Source organism: Osmia bicornis, chromosome 1, assembly GCF_907164935.1.
Source record: "Osmia bicornis bicornis chromosome 1, iOsmBic2.1, whole genome shotgun sequence".
In the NCBI taxonomy this organism is placed as follows: domain Eukaryota; kingdom Metazoa; phylum Arthropoda; class Insecta; order Hymenoptera; family Megachilidae; genus Osmia; species Osmia bicornis.
In genome coordinates this window covers 15,023,797-15,044,061 of record NC_060216.1, presented here as the reverse complement: position 1 = coordinate 15,044,061, position 20,265 = coordinate 15,023,797, and the positions used below count along the sequence as shown (strand labels likewise).

The 20,265-nt window shown below is 36.4% G+C and overlaps 5 protein-coding genes across 6 annotated transcripts in view; 2 read left to right on the top strand and 3 right to left on the bottom strand.

The window, feature by feature from the left end:
• Positions 1–7,612, bottom strand: part of LOC114883154 (protein phosphatase Slingshot) — a 38,393-nt gene extending 30,781 nt beyond the window's left edge. The window contains exons 1-2 of the mRNA XM_029200659.2: positions 7,392–7,612; positions 3,529–3,584 (exon numbers count right to left, since the gene is read on the bottom strand). Coding sequence (XP_029056492.2) covers positions 3,529–3,584; positions 7,392–7,448 — 113 coding nt within the window. The 5' untranslated portion in view covers positions 7,449–7,612. The remainder of the gene's footprint in view (positions 1–3,528; positions 3,585–7,391) is intronic.
• A 488-nt stretch (positions 7,613–8,100) lies between these two features.
• On the top strand, positions 8,101–9,457 carry LOC114883162 (ribosome maturation protein SBDS). Its single transcript, XM_029200688.2, has 2 exons — positions 8,101–8,422; positions 8,563–9,457. Exons 1-2 carry the CDS (start codon positions 8,292–8,294, stop codon positions 9,188–9,190), a joined length of 759 nt encoding a protein of 252 aa, XP_029056521.1. The 5' UTR covers positions 8,101–8,291; the 3' UTR covers positions 9,191–9,457.
• An 86-nt stretch (positions 9,458–9,543) lies between these two features.
• Positions 9,544–11,194, bottom strand: LOC114883164 (corrinoid adenosyltransferase-like). The gene is made up of 3 exons (XM_029200690.2): positions 10,778–11,194; positions 10,140–10,515; positions 9,544–10,063 (listed from the first exon to the last, which is right to left on the bottom strand). The coding sequence occupies exons 1-3, from the start codon at positions 10,852–10,854 to the stop codon at positions 9,830–9,832; spliced, it is 687 nt and encodes a 228-aa protein (XP_029056523.1). The 5' UTR covers positions 10,855–11,194; the 3' UTR covers positions 9,544–9,829.
• A 202-nt stretch (positions 11,195–11,396) lies between these two features.
• On the bottom strand, positions 11,397–17,920 carry LOC114883153 (alsin). Of its 2 annotated transcripts, XR_003790516.2 has the most exons (15): positions 17,319–17,920; positions 15,930–17,258; positions 15,297–15,863; positions 14,851–15,220; positions 14,573–14,774; positions 14,235–14,415; positions 13,979–14,145; positions 13,803–13,912; positions 13,516–13,727; positions 12,896–13,453; positions 12,647–12,823; positions 12,400–12,568; positions 12,155–12,337; positions 11,962–12,085; positions 11,397–11,845 (listed from the first exon to the last, which is right to left on the bottom strand). XR_003790516.2 is itself a non-coding variant. In XM_029200658.2 (14 exons), exons 1-14 carry the CDS (start codon positions 17,657–17,659, stop codon positions 12,038–12,040), a joined length of 4,614 nt encoding a protein of 1,537 aa, XP_029056491.2. In that variant the 5' UTR covers positions 17,660–17,920; the 3' UTR covers positions 11,397–12,037. The 2 variants fall into 2 exon arrangements, 1 of the variants encoding a protein (XP_029056491.2); XM_029200658.2 differs by having other exon boundaries at positions 11,397–12,085.
• A 174-nt stretch (positions 17,921–18,094) lies between these two features.
• On the top strand, positions 18,095–20,246 carry LOC114883160 (dnaJ homolog shv). The gene is made up of 4 exons (XM_029200681.2): positions 18,095–18,281; positions 18,557–18,941; positions 19,004–19,559; positions 19,622–20,246. The coding sequence occupies exons 1-4, from the start codon at positions 18,187–18,189 to the stop codon at positions 19,684–19,686; spliced, it is 1,101 nt and encodes a 366-aa protein (XP_029056514.1). The 5' UTR covers positions 18,095–18,186; the 3' UTR covers positions 19,687–20,246.
• The last annotated feature ends 19 nt before the right edge of the window (positions 20,247–20,265 follow it).

Below are 20,265 nucleotides of genomic sequence, written 5' to 3'. Positions count from 1 at the left end.
TTCGTCTGCGACCAGGTTTGAGAAGCGTAACGGTAGTACAACACACGCATCTTCGGTTCGCTTCGTGCAAGAAGGAAGAAAAAAAGGGAGGAGAAATTGCAGAAAGTGCGACGGGAATCGCAGCAACGATTACGTAAATGCCTCGAACACAATAAGACGCGCAAGGTGTTATTCCGTCGGGCATGTTTGCGTTTAATCAGCTTCACGGCAAGTTCGCATGAATCCGCTTTTAGCGATCGCGTTTTCCGCGAGCACAGACCATTACCTCCTGTTCCTGGCAACCGAGCCATTTACGGGTGCAACGATTAACGCCGAGGAATCCCGGCTACCTGATTCCGTCTGGGGTTTGCCAGAATGCCTCGAAAGCTTTTTGCGCGAATTCCTTGTTCCAACGATTCGAATAAAGGGTATTTTATAATTAAATCTAAATTTTATTTATCACCGGCATAATAAATGATTTTTATCTCTGGAAAGATTGAAATACGCATAACGAACCCCTAGACGTTTAATTCCATACTGTCGTTAACGATGCTCGCTGCTGGTTTATATGCAATTCGTACGTGAGCGGTTCTGGGAAACCGCGCATGCGCGGCGAACTAAACGAAACTCGCGCCAAATACGAACACTGCTGAAAAAACAATATGAAAAGAAGGGACGAATACTAGCTAAATAGTGTTGACTAATAAATGAATGTTAATAAGGGAATGTTAAGATGGCTAAAAAATAAATTTAATCGCCAGTCGAGCTGACTAGTTGCATCGGAATGATGCGCTATGCTAACGACTTCTCATACGTGCTACGGTTAATAACAGCTCGCTATACTTTTTTATTCCTCCTAGCCGGCTAATGAAATATTAATTACAACGTGCACTATTGTTCTACGTATTAATTATCTGCATACAACGACACCGAAAGCAATCCATATACCCTTAGGTAAAATAGCAAGAGAAAAAATGAGTAGAATAAGTAAACTGGTGATGTTATCGTATCCGACTGGTTACGAAACCGTCCAAAAACGGTTAACTGTCTATCGTGGAACATGTTCCAACACGTAACAGCAGCTGCGAATTTAATATTCTCTTTGATCGAACATCAAAGAACGTAAGAACGATGGAACGTTTCGAGTTTATGCTGTTTACCCGTGCAAAATGGCATCGGTATTGTCCGAGCAGCATCGTTAACGAAGGAAAAGACATGCAACGTCCGGTCATTATTCTACGCGTAGTCGCGGGCTCTTTGTTAGTGAAATTTACGAACGACCGAGAATTCCGTTCAAGGTGGACTACCTTGGATCGGCTTCGTACTTCCAGACACCGATCGTCAGAATTCTTCACCAGTCCCTAGCCAGTATTTTCTACCGTTTCACCACGATCGAACGTTAATAAAAAGAAAATAAAAAAAGTGAAAACTGTTGAATACTTAAACGTGATCTGTCCGCGTACCACGACAGCCTACCAATGTTTCAAAGATCCTTCTTATACAAGATTTCCCCTGTCACGTTGGAATTGAAGATTGCTGTTATTATATTGTGGACAGCCGAGATGATTGCTTCTAAAGAGGGTGTCGTTAAATGAACCGTCTTCGAGAAACAAAACAACGCTCGGTTATTCTATTATCTTTTCGCGGTCAAAATTTACATAGCTATCATTTTCGTAACGACATGATTGATACGTTGATTTTTCTCTTCAGATCGTTCTGATCAAATCGTTCCAACGATGGATCACGACGGTTTTATGCACCATACCGCTTTTCCCGTAAACGAAGCTTGCCATTTTGGGAACGAGAAACACAGAAAGGTGATTCTACGGAGCTTAAAGCCACGGGTTACCGTAATGGATGCTAATAAGTTTGCGGTCGGCTATTGAATCGACGGCAGGTCATACGGAACGTGAAAGTGCACCGCAATCTTTGTTGTCATGGTATCGGCGAGCGTTCATGCTCGATTCAGGTGAAATTTTATTTCTTTCCACGGAATACAGGACACTTTTGTCCGCTCTCATAAGCAATATCATAAGATTTCGATCGAGTGATCATTATTTATTTATCTTCGAACCAGAAACAAAATTGTTCTTTCTTCGTATAAAAATCAACGAGCCATTAAAGCATTAAAAATTAGTGATTACTAATTAGCAATGATTTTTACGCCACGTTAGATAGCAGTTAGTAGTACAAGATGTTGGAAATTGAAAAAAAAAAAGAACAATTGGGAAATTGAATAAATAATTCAAGGGTGAATCACGATTCACGGTCGTATTTCTCCGGTTAAAACTTTCTATTCTGAATTCCATCGACGTTGCATTCTAATTACCGCAAAAAGATGAGTGGAAACAACCAGGTACAAGAACGAACGCGTCTCGCGATAATAAACAGCGCATAAATAATCAACGTTTTGTTCGTATGCAAGCGATCAAATGGAATTACACTAAAGACAACTTCAATTACAAGTAAAATACTGGCGGCAGGATGATCATTCGTTATCCCACCTTCGTAAACCTGTCTCCTTTCAACGCGAAAATCTTTCTTTGATCTAAACCGATTGGCCACCCCGTTGACCTTGGAATCTTTGAAACGCCTTCCACTTCCGGAACCGAAATAATGCTCTATTCAACGGAATTTCATCTTCCCTAATGCGATTTCTTTTCACCTTCTACCGTTTCACAGCCACGTCTAGCTGACGAGCAGATTTAAATGAGCTGATACGAACGTACGGAACACTTGTGCCAATTAAATAGGACGAACGATGAATAAATTTATCTGCACAACGTACGAATCAGTCCTCGTAAAACTGGCACGGTTTCTATGAAAACGTTTTTGACATGCGCATGCATAATAAACGAGTCCCCCAAGATGATCTCCTTTGTCTTATCGTTGAAAGTTCTGAGCTGCTTACTATCACGTAGGAAATATGCTAACGACATGGATAATTCATGACGGAATTTACATCTAAAACGAAATTATTATTCTAAAGAATTAAGATGAAAAAATTGTAGTTCCTTTTCAAAACGCGCCACGCGTTTTACCAGCCTCGAGTTAATTATTTTCTCTAATATACAAACACGAGTCTCGGAATTAACGCGGCGACGATTTTCCGCGAACGGATTAACGGAAGTGTGAAAAGTGTAGGTTCGTTGATTTCCGCTGTTTTTCCCCGACTCGAATCGAGACTTTTACGATTACGTCGCAACGATTCGCGTAGATTACGCAAACGGCTATGTAGAAAGTCGAACGATTAAGGTAAGAAAAAGAGACGACACTGGCTTCCTGTAAATTAGCGAATGTTTACGTCTCAGGAGACTCGAGGAAGTTCGCACGGGACTTTCCTCGCGCCGTGAAGCTGCTTTAATTGAATTATTGCCGGCAGAAGGAAGCAGGGACGATGCCTATTCCCAGAAAGGAACTCGTCTGCTTGATTAAGTAACAGTTTCTCCACTCGAAAATTATTTCCCGGCAACGGGGGACGTTGACTTTCGATCGACGCATCGAGCATTGTCAACATTTTCTTAAGGTTATCGAAAGGATTGCGCTCACCTTTTACAGCTCCTTATCGCTTCTTCGTCGTCCGTTGGTACAGCAGCACCCGAATCCTGGAAAACAATGCCAATTAGTAAATCGATAGGATAATAAATACGACATTTATCTTTCACGCTGTCCAGTTACGTAAGTAATAATCATCGTAAAATAAGAATTAATTATGAAACACGATTTGTTTTATCAACAAAGCGGTTAGTCAGCTGGCTGAATGAAGCTACACGTGCACATACACGTGTCCGATGAACACTCGAGTGTGCGTGCTGGAAAAAGGCAGAAACACCGTCAGCCAAGCACCTGTTAAGCCTGCCTTTGTTAAACGATTTTACGCGTTGCGGTTCCAAGCGTCAACCACTTGCTTTTCGCGGCTCATTCCGCGATCATCGAGCAACAATTATTAACAAGGAGATATTTAAAATTTTAATTCTCTGATTTCCTTAAATATTAAATTAGTAAACCGATTTTTGGCAGCTGTGTCAGGGAACGTTGAACTACGCCATCGCGAGTTCGAATCCCGTCAGGGGCTAGTTCATTTTTTATTTTCATTAGACGCGAATCAGTGACAAATTTCACGCATCGAAACATTTTAAATATAAAATGCTAAATAAAAAGGCTGATAAGCCTCGATCTGATTCTCTCCTTCGCTATAGATCATCAGTTTTCAATGGGGTTCGCGCATGCCGATGAGTGGCAAATTTGACGACGCTCTTCGCCCCTTGGCTGCATCATGCATAAAGATGCAATTTCCTGGATGCAAGAATTTTTCAGCGTGGGTCCGAACGGGGCCCCCCTACTCGGGAGGGTTAATAATTTGTAAAAAAATTGCTTAAACAGCGAGGATGCCGTAACGTGGTGCATAGCAGGCATAAAACGAGCCCTTAAAATCAATAGCCCCGTATCCCCCGTTGAATGCAGCCCCTCTGAACGCGTTAGAAAAATGCAACTACCCTTTCGGCCGGTGAGTGCACTTGGTAGGCCGCGGAAGCATTCAGCGCATGCAAAGTACACGGTAGGAAGCTCGGGCCCGAACCCTCTTTCAGCTCCCTCGTTCGAGGGGCTACCAGAGTTACGTCATCCCCGTAGCCTGTGCTGCTATCGCATTTTCCTTCGTATCGCGTCACGCAGATCTTTTCAGAAGCCGGAATTAGAATTTCAGAAAGAGAGCCGGCGGTCATGAAATTGTCCTATTGGCACCCGAGTGCCCGAGTGCCTTATCGCCGGCACCCAAACGATTCCTTCAACTTTCTGCCCAATGTATCCAGCTTAAGTATGCATAAGTATTGATTACGAAAGACAATGGGCTTCGCAGAAGAGGAATCGTAAATCAAGATTTAAGTATGCTAGCCGAAAGGGGCCCGAGCGGAAAGGGAAACCCTTCGTCGACGTTGAATTGCAAATAATGCAAAAACGATGGGGCCAGATCGACGTAAGGGAGAGTAACCCTTTTCCGACATTATCTTATGCAAATACTAATCCATTCTAGACGCCCCCGGTTATCGGCTTGTCCGCTTCCGTTCAACAACTGTTTCCACCGGTAATCACAATACTGTGACTGTTTAAATACCAGTACAATCATGCATTTTTATTTCAAATATTGCGTCTACGTAACGTTCATTGATCGAACATCGAAAGTCCTGTTAATTGCGAAAACAGTTGCGCAAAAAATACAGCTTTAACGGCGAATGAGTTTAGCATCGCGAGACGACCATTTCTGTAAACGTTTTATCGAACGTGGCCGGTATTCTCGAATTTCCCGAGGGAATTCATCGTGCGGGGATATGAAATAGCAACCGCTATTAATGCCACGGCGCAATTTTCCATTCCCTTCTGTACGGTTCGGCCTTAAAATAGAAGCTTTAGTCGGTGGAAATGAAAAGAAGACCACGGGGCAGGAGGCGCAAAACCGCGGCCACGGTGACTTTTTAAACCGCGACTTTCAAGGCGAATCGTACTCGCGACGATCCACGCCACGTGCTCTTAACCCGTTCGAGGCCAAGGGTCTCGTTATACCAACAGACATGGAATTTTTTTTTTTTTTTTTCTTTAATTGCATCATGTTTCTCTCGTTATTACCACACGTACGCTACTCATTGTTCGCTTTAATTTCAAACCAAGTACAAATTATTCTCTAAAAAAAAATGTATAAGAAAAGTATCAATTTTAATGTTTACCTACGCACTTTTTTTCCTATCATTTCACCTTCGCGCCATTTTATCTCTTTGATGGCCTTTTCAGTATTAACTGATAATATCATTCTCGTTATCAGACGTAGCCGCTGCCTCGTCGCTTGCATAAAACGCACCGTGTGCGTCATTACGTTTACAAATATTCAATATTAAACGTTACATCGTATAAAAGATATGCCTATATCTCGCATATTCTGAAATTTTTCTGTACATTAAACGTTTGGAAGTGAATATGACTTTCATTTCGGATAATTATCCTTCAACCCTAATTCTCTTGATTCTAATTCCACGAGGTAACTTCGAAAGGTACAAAGGCGAAAAAAAAAGAAGGAATTTTTATTTCACGAATCGTATCGATCGTGGAGATCTCGCGTCTGTAAGTATAAAAGGCCAGAAGGGGAGAAGAAAAACCGATAATTTCCAAGGTTGACGCTCGTTTCAGTTGATCAAGTTTGTAAGCAAAGAAGGCTTGGCGCGTTGCTTCTTTGCCATGTGGAGAATGCTAGGGCGCGGATCAACTCCATATCTGGATAAACTGGCTTTGACGCGCAAGAAACACCACTCGCAATATCTCCTTTTATCACAGGAATAAAGTATCATTACGTGCTAGGGTGTTTTCTGACTCGTGTGAAAATATTGATCGACCGTAACTTGTTCGCTTCATTGTTAAAGATATTTTTATTACAGATTTCCATTGATACCTATTTTCGTTCGATCTTCATCCCCCCACCCTAGGCAATGATTATCACGAACAAATAAATTTGGGATTGATATTTTAAGTAAAATCTATTCGACCGATCGGAGAAAACACACTAGTCACGGCGCTCGTTCAACTACAGATGATACGCTGAGAACCACGTGTTCCTTTCGCTCTCTTTTTCAACTCTCCTGTGTTTCGTCGAAGAGCGCGAACCGACGCGACGCAACGACTGTGGTTAACAACATCGCGACGTCACCGAGTCCAATGCACGCAACGTGTGCGCAAACAATATCGGCATATGTGTACCACCGCTACCACGCTCTTCGGCGTCGGTAATTTTGCGAGAAAGAACGCGAAAAATTCCTTTCAACTCCTTCCACTTCACAGTTACTCCGAACGCCTATTACCCTGATTATGATTTATTTTCTATTTCATATTTTTATCAATGATTCATCCTACGCAACCGCGTACAGTGAAAGATACAATGATAACAATCATAGTAACCACTCATGTGTATAATAAATCATCTTATACAATAAATTACTTGAATTATCTTTCGCAGAAAGATAAACAGTGATACAAAAAATGCCTCCAAATGGATTAGATAAAGAATCAACGATTAATGCGTAACCGCGAACTCGTGCACCTTACGAGTTACATATGCACGTCCTGCCATCGCGACAGAGAAACGTCAACACGACTCTTTGTTTACTACGGTCACGGAAAATTCGCGGTCACGAACTTTCTTCATTCACTGTCACACGGTACAGGGAATTTTGAATTTTCACGATTCTCTTTCTCGATTCCGCTGTCAATACACGAAATACGAAACGAGTACGCGAACAATGTCCAGCTGTTTACGATGCGTTTCGAGTATATCGCTTGTTACGGTGACAAGAATGAATCTTAAAAGAACGCGTTACCGAGCAAAATTGACAGTAGGTATCGACAAAGCGACACAAAGCAAGAAAACTCACCGAACTCTGCGGGGAATTGGACACACTTGGAGACCGCTGTACGGTGACCAATGCCATGATAAGGATCTCCCACGTTGTTAAAATGTTGAAGGTAACACTCACTGTCACTATGCACACACGTAAAAACAATCGGATCGTTTGAACCACGAAAAAACGATCATTTTTCACGCACTTCTAACGGCATCACGCTCGCCGCCGCCATGTTCGATACAGTCTAACGTAGCGGGTAGTCTGCGCATGCGCATCACCACGGCGTGCGCATCCCGCGATTCTGCTTATCGTACAAATGACGTCATTGCTACAATTTTTTCCCGCGTTAATTTTGCAATTTACCGAAAGATTATTTTACAAAATTACTACAAATTTTCAATAATACTTTGTTATAATTACCAGATAGTATATACTTATTACAGACAATTTTGTACATTTAATTTATAACACCTTATTACGTTCTTTTGAAATATTTCTTTTATTGATGCATAATGCACTTTGTTATCATAGTTTGATTCAAAATTATTTTGTATCATACGGTTAGGAGACCTTTAAACTGCAGCCTTCTTCAAACACGAACTGTTATGCAATTATAAATGATGTACATATGTATATGTACAATAATGAACATTAATATACTGAACAAAAAAAATTGCAACAAACGATTTAAGAAATATTTAAAATTTATCGATATTTCAAAGGAAGTTGGATGTCAGCGATTCGATTACGAATCGAGAGCATCGAGAGTTTGGAATCGTTTTGCATAAATTCGCAACACTTCCGGCTTGTAGAAATACTAAAATAATAAGGGTTTTCCTAATTTTCCTAAGGTTGCGTAAAATATCATTTACAAAGCGTGCATGATATTTTTTGAAATAAAGATCAGTGTTATATTCACGTGGACTAAAAATGTCGAAAATTTTTACTCCAACTAATCAAATAAGGTTAACTAATGTTGCCGTAGTTCGTATGAAAAAAACAGGAAAACGATTTGAGATTGCTTGTTATAGGAACAAGGTTATTTCATGGAGGAATAAATTGTAAGTCTTTGACAGTCTATCAAAAGAATTGATACGATCTTCGCACATAACCTACAAAGTTTATTTTCCTATTTTTCACATATATCCTGCCCTTTTCACGTAGAGCATGTAATAATAGTGACAACTATATTACATTTCAGAGAAAAAGATATTGATGAAGTTTTACAGACCCACACAGTATTTATAAATGTTTCAAAAGGTCAGGTAGCAAAGAAAGAAGATCTTATAAAGGCTTTTGGTACAGATAACCAGACAGAAATTTGTAAAGAAATTCTTACAAAGGGAGAACTTCAAGTTTCTGACAAAGAAAGGCATTCAGCTTTAGATTCCATGTTTAAAGATATTGCAACAACTGTTGCCGACAAATGCGTTAATCCAGAAACTAAACGTCCATATCCAGTAACTATGATAGAGAAAGCTATGAAAGATGTGCATTATTCTGTAAAACCAAATCGAAGCGCAAAACAACAAGCTCTAGATGTGATTCCACAATTAAAAGCTGTAATGCCTCTAGAGAGAGCTCAAATGAGGCTGAGGGTTTTGGTTTCAGGCAAGGAGGCCAGAAAGTTAAGACAAAAAATAACACATTTGATAACAAAAGTAGAAACAGAAGAATGGGATAATGGAACTTTAGACTTAGTTTGTTTAATCGATCCTGGTCATTACAGAGAAATAAATGAACTGGTTAGTTCCGAAACTAAAGGTTCCGGATTATTGGAATTACTTAACTTAAAAGAAATTGTCGAAGGGGACGAAATTTTAGAATGAATAATGAATGTTCCTCCCGTTCATAATTTGTTGATCCCTCGGTACAATTAAATGCAGCATTAACTTTTATAAGTTTTATTGCTATACATTTATTTACATAATAATTTTTCATTCATGAATATTTTTCTATCATACATAGGCATAAATGCAGTACAAAATGTTAAATTTCTATTCAATAAATTATTATCCTGTGCATAAACAGCATAACTGTAAATCATTTATAAAACATCTTTAGATGTGTCATTAATAAATCAGCGAATGTAGAAATTATGTATAATTATTTACCGAAAATAATCATACATTCTCTTAAACGCAACAATACCTTAGAGGGCAAGATGTATTTCTACTGTATATTAAGATGATATCTTACTTTATTTAGAAACTTTCAACTACTTAATATGTCGTGTAATTACTATGTACACTTTTAATACAAATAATACAGCACAATCAGTAATTGATACATAACATGATTAAAAAATATTTACAACATATTTATGTTTTCAAAGTATGATAATACACGTTAACATTATCGCAGAATATTTCTGAGTATAATATTTGGTTGTTTGCACATATTATCATCTCTAAGAAGAAGATACTCAAAGATGACATGCTATGGATTCGTCCGATACAGCTTACGATTTAGTTCTTTTTATCGTTTTCAACTTCTACTCTTGGAATATATATGTTTTCTACACGTTGATCGCACTTAGCTGCAATACGTGATGTCGTTAATAGAAAATTTTGTAACTTATTTAAATATATTTGTGCTTCTTTATTTAATAAACCATCTTGAACCAAAGATGCAACATTTCTCTCTACACGTTTACATATCGCTTTAGCCGAGTGCAATGTAGAACAAGCTTTACCACCACCCTAATATAAATGTATGGAATCAAATAGAGGCAAATCATTTAATACAAAGAAAAATGTAGATATAATTAGTATTTACCGGAATAATATAAGTTTCTTGAGGAGGCAGTTGAGTAGCATACTCTGCTATCCATTCTTCCAAATCAATAATGTGTTTGCTTTCAAATGATTTATTTTTCCCAGGTATCGGCTTTGATATAGCATGACTCAAATCAAACAAGATCATTTGTACCCTTTTTAACTTATCAACATAAGGATGTTCAACTTGACTATCAGTTGCAAATTCCCTAGCCAATCCTAATTGTGCTAATAACTCTTCAGTAGAAACAAGAGCATTAAATGCAGCATCATTTTGTAAATTCAAATCAACATTTGTGCTTGATATTCGTAGATCATCATCTTTAATGGAAACATCTTCCTTTTTTGTTACCTTTGATGCTGAACTACTACTGGTGCTGTAAAATACAGTAAAGTATGTAGTAAATGAATGATCTACTAAAAAAGAATAAATGCCGGTAAATTAACGTTTATGACATATTAGTATAACTCAAAATATTATTATCACTCGTTTCATTTTGACCTGTTTATAAAATAATACGTAAATCTAAGAGAAAGTATATTATACAATGGATTGTTTGCATTCGGTTATTAATCCTAGTTTATAGATATTACTAGAAATATAAAATAACGTTTAGGTTATATGTTCTCGTCATATACCTATTTCTAAAAGACGCCTGTAATCCGACTTTATACACCAAAAGCGGCTTTTTCCATACACTTCTAACTACTTCCATATTTATGAAAATGAAATTTAAACGTAATACTGTGAATATACTCCTTTTAAACGGACAATTTCAGACGAAGAAAATTGTAACGATACAATCGCTACCTTGCTTTATGATCATGCTGTCGTCTAAAACCTGCGCATCACGAACTGTATTATTTAATTAAAATGTTTTCACAGAAATATCTTACAAATCGTTTATATATTTATGAACAAATAAATACGATTTAGATTTTCAAATTACTTTGAATTTTCAAGAAAATAAGTATATTGTTCTGTAAGCAACATCTGATCAACACAGCATCGCCATTTCATTAGCGGATATTTCACTTACTGATGTAATCTAATTTTTCGAAACGTCATTTACATATGTTTTAATAAATTTTTATCATTTCTGACGTAATTAAAAGTTACGCCAAGATTTTCATTTAAGATTCAAATGACGGACTAAACGTAATCTGAAGAATGATAAATATGTATATGCTAATTACATTTCTTATCATTTTTTTAAAACTTTCCTACTAGAAAATCGGATAAAAAACATAAATCAAATAAACTGCCTAATATGTATTCTTTAATACATTCCATATATTTACAATGTGTTTTACTTATAATCAATAATTTACTTTCAATTTTACATTATATTACACGATAGAGGAAGCAGTACTTATATGTACCTTCCAGATCAGTATCTTTATTATTATTTTTTTAAAGGAAATTCCTATGGGAATATTTTGATATATTGAAAATAATTAAACATTGCATACAATTTTGTTTATCTAGTACATGTAACAGACATTTAAACAACAGCTATTCATATGGCATTTAATTTCATGATATTGCACACAATATCACAATATTGTTATTATAACTATATTACACGTTATTCATTTTGCAGTTAATATTTATTAAATGCAATTATTATCATAGAATGTCTATATTCAGTTTATAACATTTGTATAAACAACTCATACAAATAAATAAGCGTTTACGTTTTCGGTCTGAAAATCATATTGATAATACAGTACAGTAATATCAAAATGATGAAATAAGTTAATATCCTGTTAATTTAAACATACACATATATACATTTTAAATCTTCTCTGGAGAAGCTTACCATGCTTAGTACTGTACACTAATATTTTTATAGAACTGTTTGATATGTACTTTTACTACTTATAATAATTATACATTCAGTCACCCGCGTTAATTTTCTCTTGTAGTATTTGATAGAAACATGCCTAGGAGAAACATATTTATCAAAATCATTATTTTAAAATCGAGTTTAGTACATAAATATAATGTCTAACCTTGAGAGTAGTAAACATAATTCCTAGTTCTCCATTCTGTAAATATGGTTCCATGAAGTCTTCTATAAAATGTATTTCACTACCTAATTGTAGTACACTAGCACGTACAACAACGAAACAAAAAACTGGAAACAATTCGTCCATCGTCCATAAATACGAAAGACCCAATTGTTTTTGAACTGTCTATAACGTACGATAAAGTAATTAAAAGATAAAAAAATATTTGTAATAAATTACTAACTTACTTGTGTCATTTGTTCAAACGTGTTTCTAACGACTAACAATTTTTCTAACGGGGAAAATGTAGTTTTCAACTGTTGCAAAGTTTCAATCGCTTCACTGAAGTACGGCTCGCTTTGATATGGTAATCCATTTTCATTTAAATTTAGTACATTCGCATTCTTCCAAAATTTCCTGAAACCCCATCGCATCAGACAATTATAAATAAAACTAATAATTTCTGTATATTATTATTAACGACTGGTTACTGACTGGTCAATATCTAGAAAAGCCATCAGTGTTATGTCCGGTTGTTTATTCCATTTCATTAATCTTTCCAAATAGGCATCGTCTTCCTTTTTATTGTGTAAAGCATATAGCACGAAAAGGGCTGAATGTACTCGAGGTAACAGTATCGGATAAAGTATTGCAGCAGCGCTTATAACTTGGCTAAGATAAATAAATTAAATGTAAATATTACAGGATGGTAACTATAACGGTTCATTAAAATCTAAGACGTACCCTTCTTCACTATTTTCTATCTCCAACACGTATTCTTTTCCACCCCGTGGTAGTGCCGGAAACAATAAAATAACTATTTCATATATTCTTGAGGTAATACTGTGAAGTTCGGATACAGCATGACTAAGTAACAAGGGATGAACTCTCACACCACCGTAGGTAGCTGTATATACAGCGGCAACTTCTGTTAAAAGAGCACCTAACGGATGATGTTGGCTTTCAAAAGCTTTCACTAAATATTTATAAACTTCGTTATAAGTTTGAACGGTAAGCTTGTCCCTTCCGAAACAAGGAATTTTATCCAGTTCATCGACCGCTTCGTTATTTTTTTCTCTGTAAATCGATGTAACTGTTTTGAGTTTCTTTTGCTGCGAAGACTTTTGACGTGATTTAGTTATTATACTGGCAACATTTTGCCAAACACGTTGAGTTTCTACTGATTTCTCACTATTACTAGTCAATTTTGAACCTGGTTCAAGTACACCAAGCTGTTGATAACATTGCCTAAATATTGCTTTCCACTTCTGATCCGGCGATACGCATAATTTACCAAACGACCTGTATCAAAAGAATAAAATATTTTTAAATGCGAAACGATAATTAATGGATGAATTACCTACATTGGTTTCGAATCAGTTTGCGTATTTCCACTAGCTTTATTCATGTGCAACGTTGCAATTACTTTTATACCCTCGTTCCATGAACCATTCATATTACCCTCTAATCTATCGCCACTTCTAAACGTTAATGTACCTTTCCCATAAAAAATACCGGCCGATTTAAATTCACCTTCGTAGTGAGTACCATCTTCGAACACCATAACTCCATGGCCCTAGATTTACAAATATTTTACTTTTATTTTTGAAACTGATATCTATTAAAATTTCGAAAATATTGAATTATTTACCGTTAAAACGTCCTGCATGAAAACACCTTCATAATAAATGCCATCTAAAGTTACAATTAAACCACAGCCATGTTTCATACCGTTACTCCAAGAGCCCAAATACTTTTCACCTATAATTTTTGTTATAATGAATGTTCAAGTTTTCCTTTGTTTTTAATTTCTTTATCAAATTATACCTGTCATTATGTCATCCATAATGCCATATCCTTGCTTTACACCTGCCGCCCATTCTCCAATATATACAGATGCTACGGATGCCATGAAATGACCCTCTTTTTTAACACCGTGTCCGTGTGGTAATCCATCTTTGAAATATCCTTCATAAAAATCTCCATTATTATATCTAGAATATTTTACGTTCTCTATTGAATATCATACATTATATACATTGTTTAATATTTCAAATCATTAATAGTTACTTAAAACACTGACTTCATAGTTCCATATCCATTCTGTTGACCATCTTTCCATTGTCCTTCATACACACCCTGCGATGGAATTTCCATTTTTCCAGTACCCTGGATAACACCTTTATGAAATTGTCCTACATAGGTACGTCCATCGGACCATTCTAACTTTCCAGAACCATGTGGCTTACCATTTAACCATCGTCCTATAAAGGAGAGAAATGTTATTTCTTTGAAAATTGATTACCAAAATATTGAATTTCCAGAAAAAAATTAATTTTTTAAATTATTTTACATCAGTTAAAACATAAAACATAATATAAAATTGAAAATGTACAATACCGTTATCAATGATTTACGAACCAGTATACTTTGCATCTTTGAAAACACTGTGCTTTGTGAAAAGAAATGAGCTAGAACGTACTATTGGGGGTACATGTCCAATAACCCTTTGCAGACTACATTTTATAGCATTTTGTAAAGCGTATAACCATTCGTTACGCTCAGAAGGTGTTGGAGTATATAACACAAACGTATCCTCTGGTGCTACTATCGATATAGCGTTCTAAAACAGAATTTACATTACAAATATCAATGAATATTTTTCATAGATTTTTACAATATAACTTTGTTTAACATACTTGTACTGTTTCAGAATCAGGTAAAGGTTCGACCCATATTGTTTGAAGCGGATGTACCGTATGAGAAGAACCAGTAACATGAATAAATATGTCTGTTAACAAAACAAACCAATGCGTGGAAAATCTTCCACAATTAAGTATCGATAAAGGATGAGTTCGGGATTCCCTGATAAGCCGCCTGTCAGGTGACCTTAATAATTCTCCTAATTTACCCGAATTCTCCCAAAATATTTTAGTAGCCTCCGCTTCTTTCTGACGTTTCTCTTGTTCGTCGCATATTTGTTCCCATTTCATTAAAGCTTCTTGCAATCGTTCTACACCCATTCGCGTACCGTTGCATTTAATTAAATTCAAAATCATGTTTTTATATCTAAGTAACAACATACAACAATCTGGTATTAGAATAATTTCAATGATTTCTAATTTCTAACTTTCTAAATATTTACCTATTTAATTTATGCAACGGATGCTGTAACGCCATTGTGATAACAATTTCATTATTAACTTTCTTAATTTCACTAACTTTTAATTTTTCCATAAATAAATTTGCTATTACTTGTGGCACTTCAATTAATTTTGCAATGTACGTGAATCCGCTTAAAGAGATGACATCACACACCGCGTTTATGTAATATCTGTACACATTAACGTATTCCTCGGCATTAGCGACAATCGTTACTTCGTACGCTTCGCCGATATGATTAAAATAATCCCATAAACTGATAACGTTCAGTGCGCTGAAACTTAATAACTCTGTATAACATCGACATAACGTCTCGTAAACATTTGATTCTTGCATAGCACCCCCTTTCTTTTGGAATGGTTTGATTAAATTTTGATAAACAATCAATATCTCTTCCAAGAAGATTTGATCGCTTACCAAATCTTCCGAAACATTTATCTCTGGTTCGTTTATCACAGCGCAACAGCTATATTCCCCAGAACTAAAAATTTGCCTTGGACTGTATTCGTTATTCGTTTCAATGTCAAGTTGAAACATTTCTCCAGCCTTACTGAAACCATATTAATAAATTTAGTCATAATTTCTCATTGGTACTGTTCGTAATAAAATTATTTACCTAGATTGTCCGATAAAGTATAGACCATGGTGCATCATTATCAAACTATGAAAGCTACCAGCTGCGATATCTTTAGCTCTCTCGTCTGAAGACAACTTTGTAGTGAACAATTGGGGGGCGCTTTGATGGGTGCTCGGTTCTAACGTCACCTGTTTATGATTATTTCTTCCCCAAGCAAAAACTCTTCCGTCTAACGTCAAGGCAAGAACATGAAACGCACCGCATGAAATCTTTCTCAATCCGATGTTACTAAGTTTTGCTACTAATACTGGTCGAGAGCGTTTGATAATATCACCAGTTCCTAATTGTCCGTATTGTACGTCGCCCCATGTCCAGAGTTCGGTGGACAGGATATTGCTCCCGGTACGGGTTAACGTGTTAATCCTTTCGTTTAAACCTTGCTGAGACAATTCGTGTTCCGAAGAACCGGTACTCGACGACCAAGGAAATTCCTCGCATCGTAAACTTAGCGCTAAACTAGTACCGGCTGGTTTTAAATATTCTTCTCCTGATCTTTCTAAATGATCGCTAATGTCGTCTTTAAATTCATTTACATCGGAACTTCCGCTCATGTGCCTCGATAACGTAACTACTTTACCACCTACATTTTTCACCCCTTCGTACATTAAATTAGCTACATTAGATACGTTTTGTTTAATTAATCTAGTCGGTTTCTCTACGTTCTCCAGAGGTATGTCTTCTTTCACGCTACCATAAGACGAAACCCAGGATAATTGTCTGGTTAAAAATTGTCTCGCAGCTTCTGTGTTTATAAAAATAACATTTTTCTTCTCTTCTTTCTCGGAGTCCACAGGATTATTAGAACACAACTCTCCGTTTTCAATTATTTCAGGATGTTCGTCCTTTTTAACAGCGTCTATCGGTGAAACAGTATCGTGTTCCTTGCTGGCGATCGACAGAGCACTGATGGAATTTGTTGAACGATCTTCGCTAAATTGATGGGCATGAAGTCCGATCGGGCAAGTATCCGACGAAGTTAAACTCGTAGGGCTCAGCGATATAGCGTTAAGACACTGAGGACAAGAATTTACAAACACTTCTTCTTCCAATTCATTCTCGCTGTCCGTGTCATCTTTCATAGACTTTGCTGTTTTCCTAACAGCGACTACGTTAAAATTAGAGCCACACGCAACGGCAGATACGGTTCTACCTTCAAAAAATCTGACCTTCTTAGGCTCTGTGCTATTAATATCTATTTGCGACTGATTTCCACTGGCCCAAAGTTGTCCACTTTCTGTTACAAACAGTGCCGCTTGATTACTAACAGCTATCGATTTAACTTTAACAATTTCGTTCTCTTGTCTGTATCTGTAATAGGTATAAGAAGCTATAGAAATGTAAACAGCCGAGTAACAATTTGAAACTCACCCATGCCTACAACATTTAACTTCTTCCTTCAGAATTATTGTATCTACTATACTCATATCTTGAGGATTTACTTTCAATACATGTCCATTATTATCTACGATAAATAAATAATCTGAATTGGATGCTATGTCGACCACTTCGAATTGAGCTCTTTTGAAGACCAACGTTGGAGGGCTGTTTTCCAAAAATGCTACCTCACCGTAATATAAACTGTTAGAGGTAGTTGCTACAAAAATGTGATCTTTGACGGTAACCAATCTACAGATAATGCCATTTGGTTTGTCCCCAAAGGTATATGACAACTTGTCAACACCCCTCCATAAATGCATGTGTTTCTCCATTTTGTGGGATGTTTGACAGATAAAGTGGTGTGCATAACCTATGGGTATTCAATTTGTTTTACAAACGTTTTTGTCATGTGATTCTTGATTGAATTACTTTCACTGAACTTTCCTGCAACGATACTCGAGGGAATTTACATACTGACATGATTAAACTAACGATTTCCTTATTACGGCCTTCACCACCCTTTCTACATTTATCGCAGGGTTTGATATATCAGTTGTCATATGATTGTTTCATTAGATTTAGAGGAGGGGGATCCATTATCGTTGGGTACAATTTTCAATGGTACCATTGGAAAAGACATTACTTTTATTTTTCCAACATCACTGAGCTTATTAGTTAAATGTAACAGTTGTACCTTTTATATCTTAAACGAACTTTGATTGTAATTAAAGACACATGAATGAAAGAAGCATTGATATTTTCTGATATGTAAATGCGGCTAAATACTCGGTTATCGTCGATCAAAATCGGATGAATTGAATAGGTGCACCAATCCGGAGCACCCACGATCTAAGCTCCGATGTTTGTTGTAACGTCTGCTAGGATGGCAGCAATAAAGTTAATTTTGTCTTTATTCATTAATTTAACGATATGTGTGATATTAACTATAGCTGGGTAAGTGTACGATCAGGTTTCTTTCATAAAATTTGTGTATACATAATGTTATAATATTTTTATTATAACCTCCTGTTCTGTAAACTATTTGCCAACCCATCACTGATTACTATCAGAATTGGTAACTAATAAGTATTCAAATTTTATTTTCCTTTTTATATTATTTATCTATGCTTTTATAAATGGCAATTCACGTTGAATTATTCAAGATATTAGATCTTTCATTTATAATGTTCGCAGTTTATAAACAACATGTAAAATTTATGGTGTTACAGGAGAGATTTCTATGCCATTTTAGGCGTATCGTCCACAGCGAGTCAGCATTCTATTAAAAAAGCCTATAGGAAATTAGCTAAAGAATTGCATCCTGATAAGAACAAAGATGATCCAGATGCCTCACAGAAATTTCAAGACCTAAGTGCAGCTTATGAAGTTCTCTCTGACAATGAGAAGAGAGAGATGTACGACAGATGCGGGGAAGAGTGTCTGAAAAAAGATGGGATGATGTACAATAATGATCCTTTCGCAAATTTCTTTGGTGATTTTGGTTTCCACTTTGGTGGAGAATCTCAACAACAAAATGAAATCCCCAAAGGTTCCAATATAGAAATGGATCTAGTAGTTACTTTAGAAGAATTATATAGTGGAAATTTCATAGAGGTGGGTATTTGGAAAGATAACAAATAAAAAAATGATTATAAACTATTTCGTTTCTTTCTCAGATAACAAGGAATAAGCCTGTTATGAAGGCAGCGAAAGGAACTAGGAAATGCAATTGCAGAAAAGAATTAGTCACTCGTAATTTAGGAAATGGAAGGTTTCAAATGACTCAACAGTCGGTATGTTCAGAGTGTCCGAACGTTAAATTCGTTACCGAAGAACGAGTGTTAGAGGTTGAAGTAGAACCGGGAATGGTAGACGGTCAAGAGACCAACTTTACGGCGGAAGGTGAACCTCACTTAGACGGAGAACCCGGAGATTTAATTCTAAGAATACGAACACTGCCGCATCTTGTTTTTGAAAGAATCGGCGACGACTTGTACACGAACATCACTATATCCATGCAGGATGCTTTGGTAGGTTTCAAAATGGACATAGAACACTTGGACGGGCACAAAGTAACTATTCAGAGAGACAAGGTGACCAAACCGGGTGCTCGTATTAGAAAAAAAGGCGAGGGAATGCCTAATTATGAAAATAACAATCTCCACGGCATTTTATATATCACATTCGATGTTGCATTCCCAGACACGCAATTCACTAGTTCACAAAAAGAAGGTAAGCCGCTTTGGTACATCGTTCTTTTTATTATATATTATTAATTAATTTTTCTGTTTCAGAAATCATAAATTTGTTTCAACAAGAATCTGTGAATCGAATTTATAACGGAATAAGGGGAAATTAAGAACTTTAAGTGCAATGTATGTACAAAGTGACGCTGTAAAGTGTGCAAATAACTGAAGTGCATCCGATGACTGTGTGTTTCTGTACCAAGTGGTGTTTTCGCTTCCTTCAGACGTGGATACCAACAGGCTTGGTAGCTGGTTATTAGGTCAGTTGAAATGGATACATGTAGTATAACATAGTAACCATTACAGTTACATAAACTTCCTCTTTGATCATAAGAGACTGGTTATACATATATATATATATATAATTATTGCCAACTATTTGTACGAATGTCAGCAATGGTTGAGCAGTTTATTTAACGGAGTAAGTTATTTTACGTTTAATATGCGTGTGGGTGATGTATGAGTGTTTTACATGAGCAGAAGTTTTGCATTCAACTAAATGAATAAAAATACCACGATGACTGTTTTCGAAAATTGGAGTCAGTATCGAAAATCAAATACGATTAGCGAACTATTGTGGTACAATTTTTCTATCATTATTACTTACAATGAAATGTACAAGTTTTACATGAAATGTAAAAGTTTTGCATTAAATTATACACATTATTTCGTATTTTACAAAGATTTATTCA

What these genes read in the sequence shown, in the direction of transcription:
- LOC114883162 (XM_029200688.2), top strand. Translation starts at nt 8,292, where the DNA reads ATGTCGAAAATTTTTACTCCAACTAATCAAATAAGGTTAACTAATGTT. An exon ending in ATTTCATGGAGGAATAAATT is followed by an intron (nt 8,423 to 8,562) that starts GTAAGTCTTTGA and finishes ATTACATTTCAG; the next exon opens with AGAAAAAGATATTGATGAAG.
- LOC114883164 (XM_029200690.2), bottom strand. Translation starts at nt 10,854, where the DNA reads ATGGAAGTAGTTAGAAGTGTATGGAAAAAGCCGCTTTTGGTGTATAAA. An exon ending in CAGGCGTCTTTTAGAAATAG is followed by an intron (nt 10,516 to 10,777) that starts GTATATGACGAG and finishes TGTATTTTACAG; the next exon opens with CACCAGTAGTAGTTCAGCAT. An exon ending in AAGAAACTTATATTATTCCG is followed by an intron (nt 10,064 to 10,139) that starts GTAAATACTAAT and finishes CATTTATATTAG; the next exon opens with GGTGGTGGTAAAGCTTGTTC.
- LOC114883153 (XM_029200658.2), bottom strand. Translation starts at nt 17,659, where the DNA reads ATGGAGAAACACATGCATTTATGGAGGGGTGTTGACAAGTTGTCATAT. An exon ending in TATGGATGACATAATGACAG is followed by an intron (nt 13,913 to 13,978) that starts GTATAATTTGAT and finishes CAAAAATTATAG; the next exon opens with GTGAAAAGTATTTGGGCTCT. An exon ending in CGTTTGAACAAATGACACAA is followed by an intron (nt 12,338 to 12,399) that starts GTAAGTTAGTAA and finishes CGTACGTTATAG; the next exon opens with ACAGTTCAAAAACAATTGGG.
- LOC114883160 (XM_029200681.2), top strand. Translation starts at nt 18,187, where the DNA reads ATGTTTGTTGTAACGTCTGCTAGGATGGCAGCAATAAAGTTAATTTTG. An exon ending in GTGATATTAACTATAGCTGG is followed by an intron (nt 18,282 to 18,556) that starts GTAAGTGTACGA and finishes ATGGTGTTACAG; the next exon opens with GAGAGATTTCTATGCCATTT. An exon ending in CACTAGTTCACAAAAAGAAG is followed by an intron (nt 19,560 to 19,621) that starts GTAAGCCGCTTT and finishes TTTCTGTTTCAG; the next exon opens with AAATCATAAATTTGTTTCAA.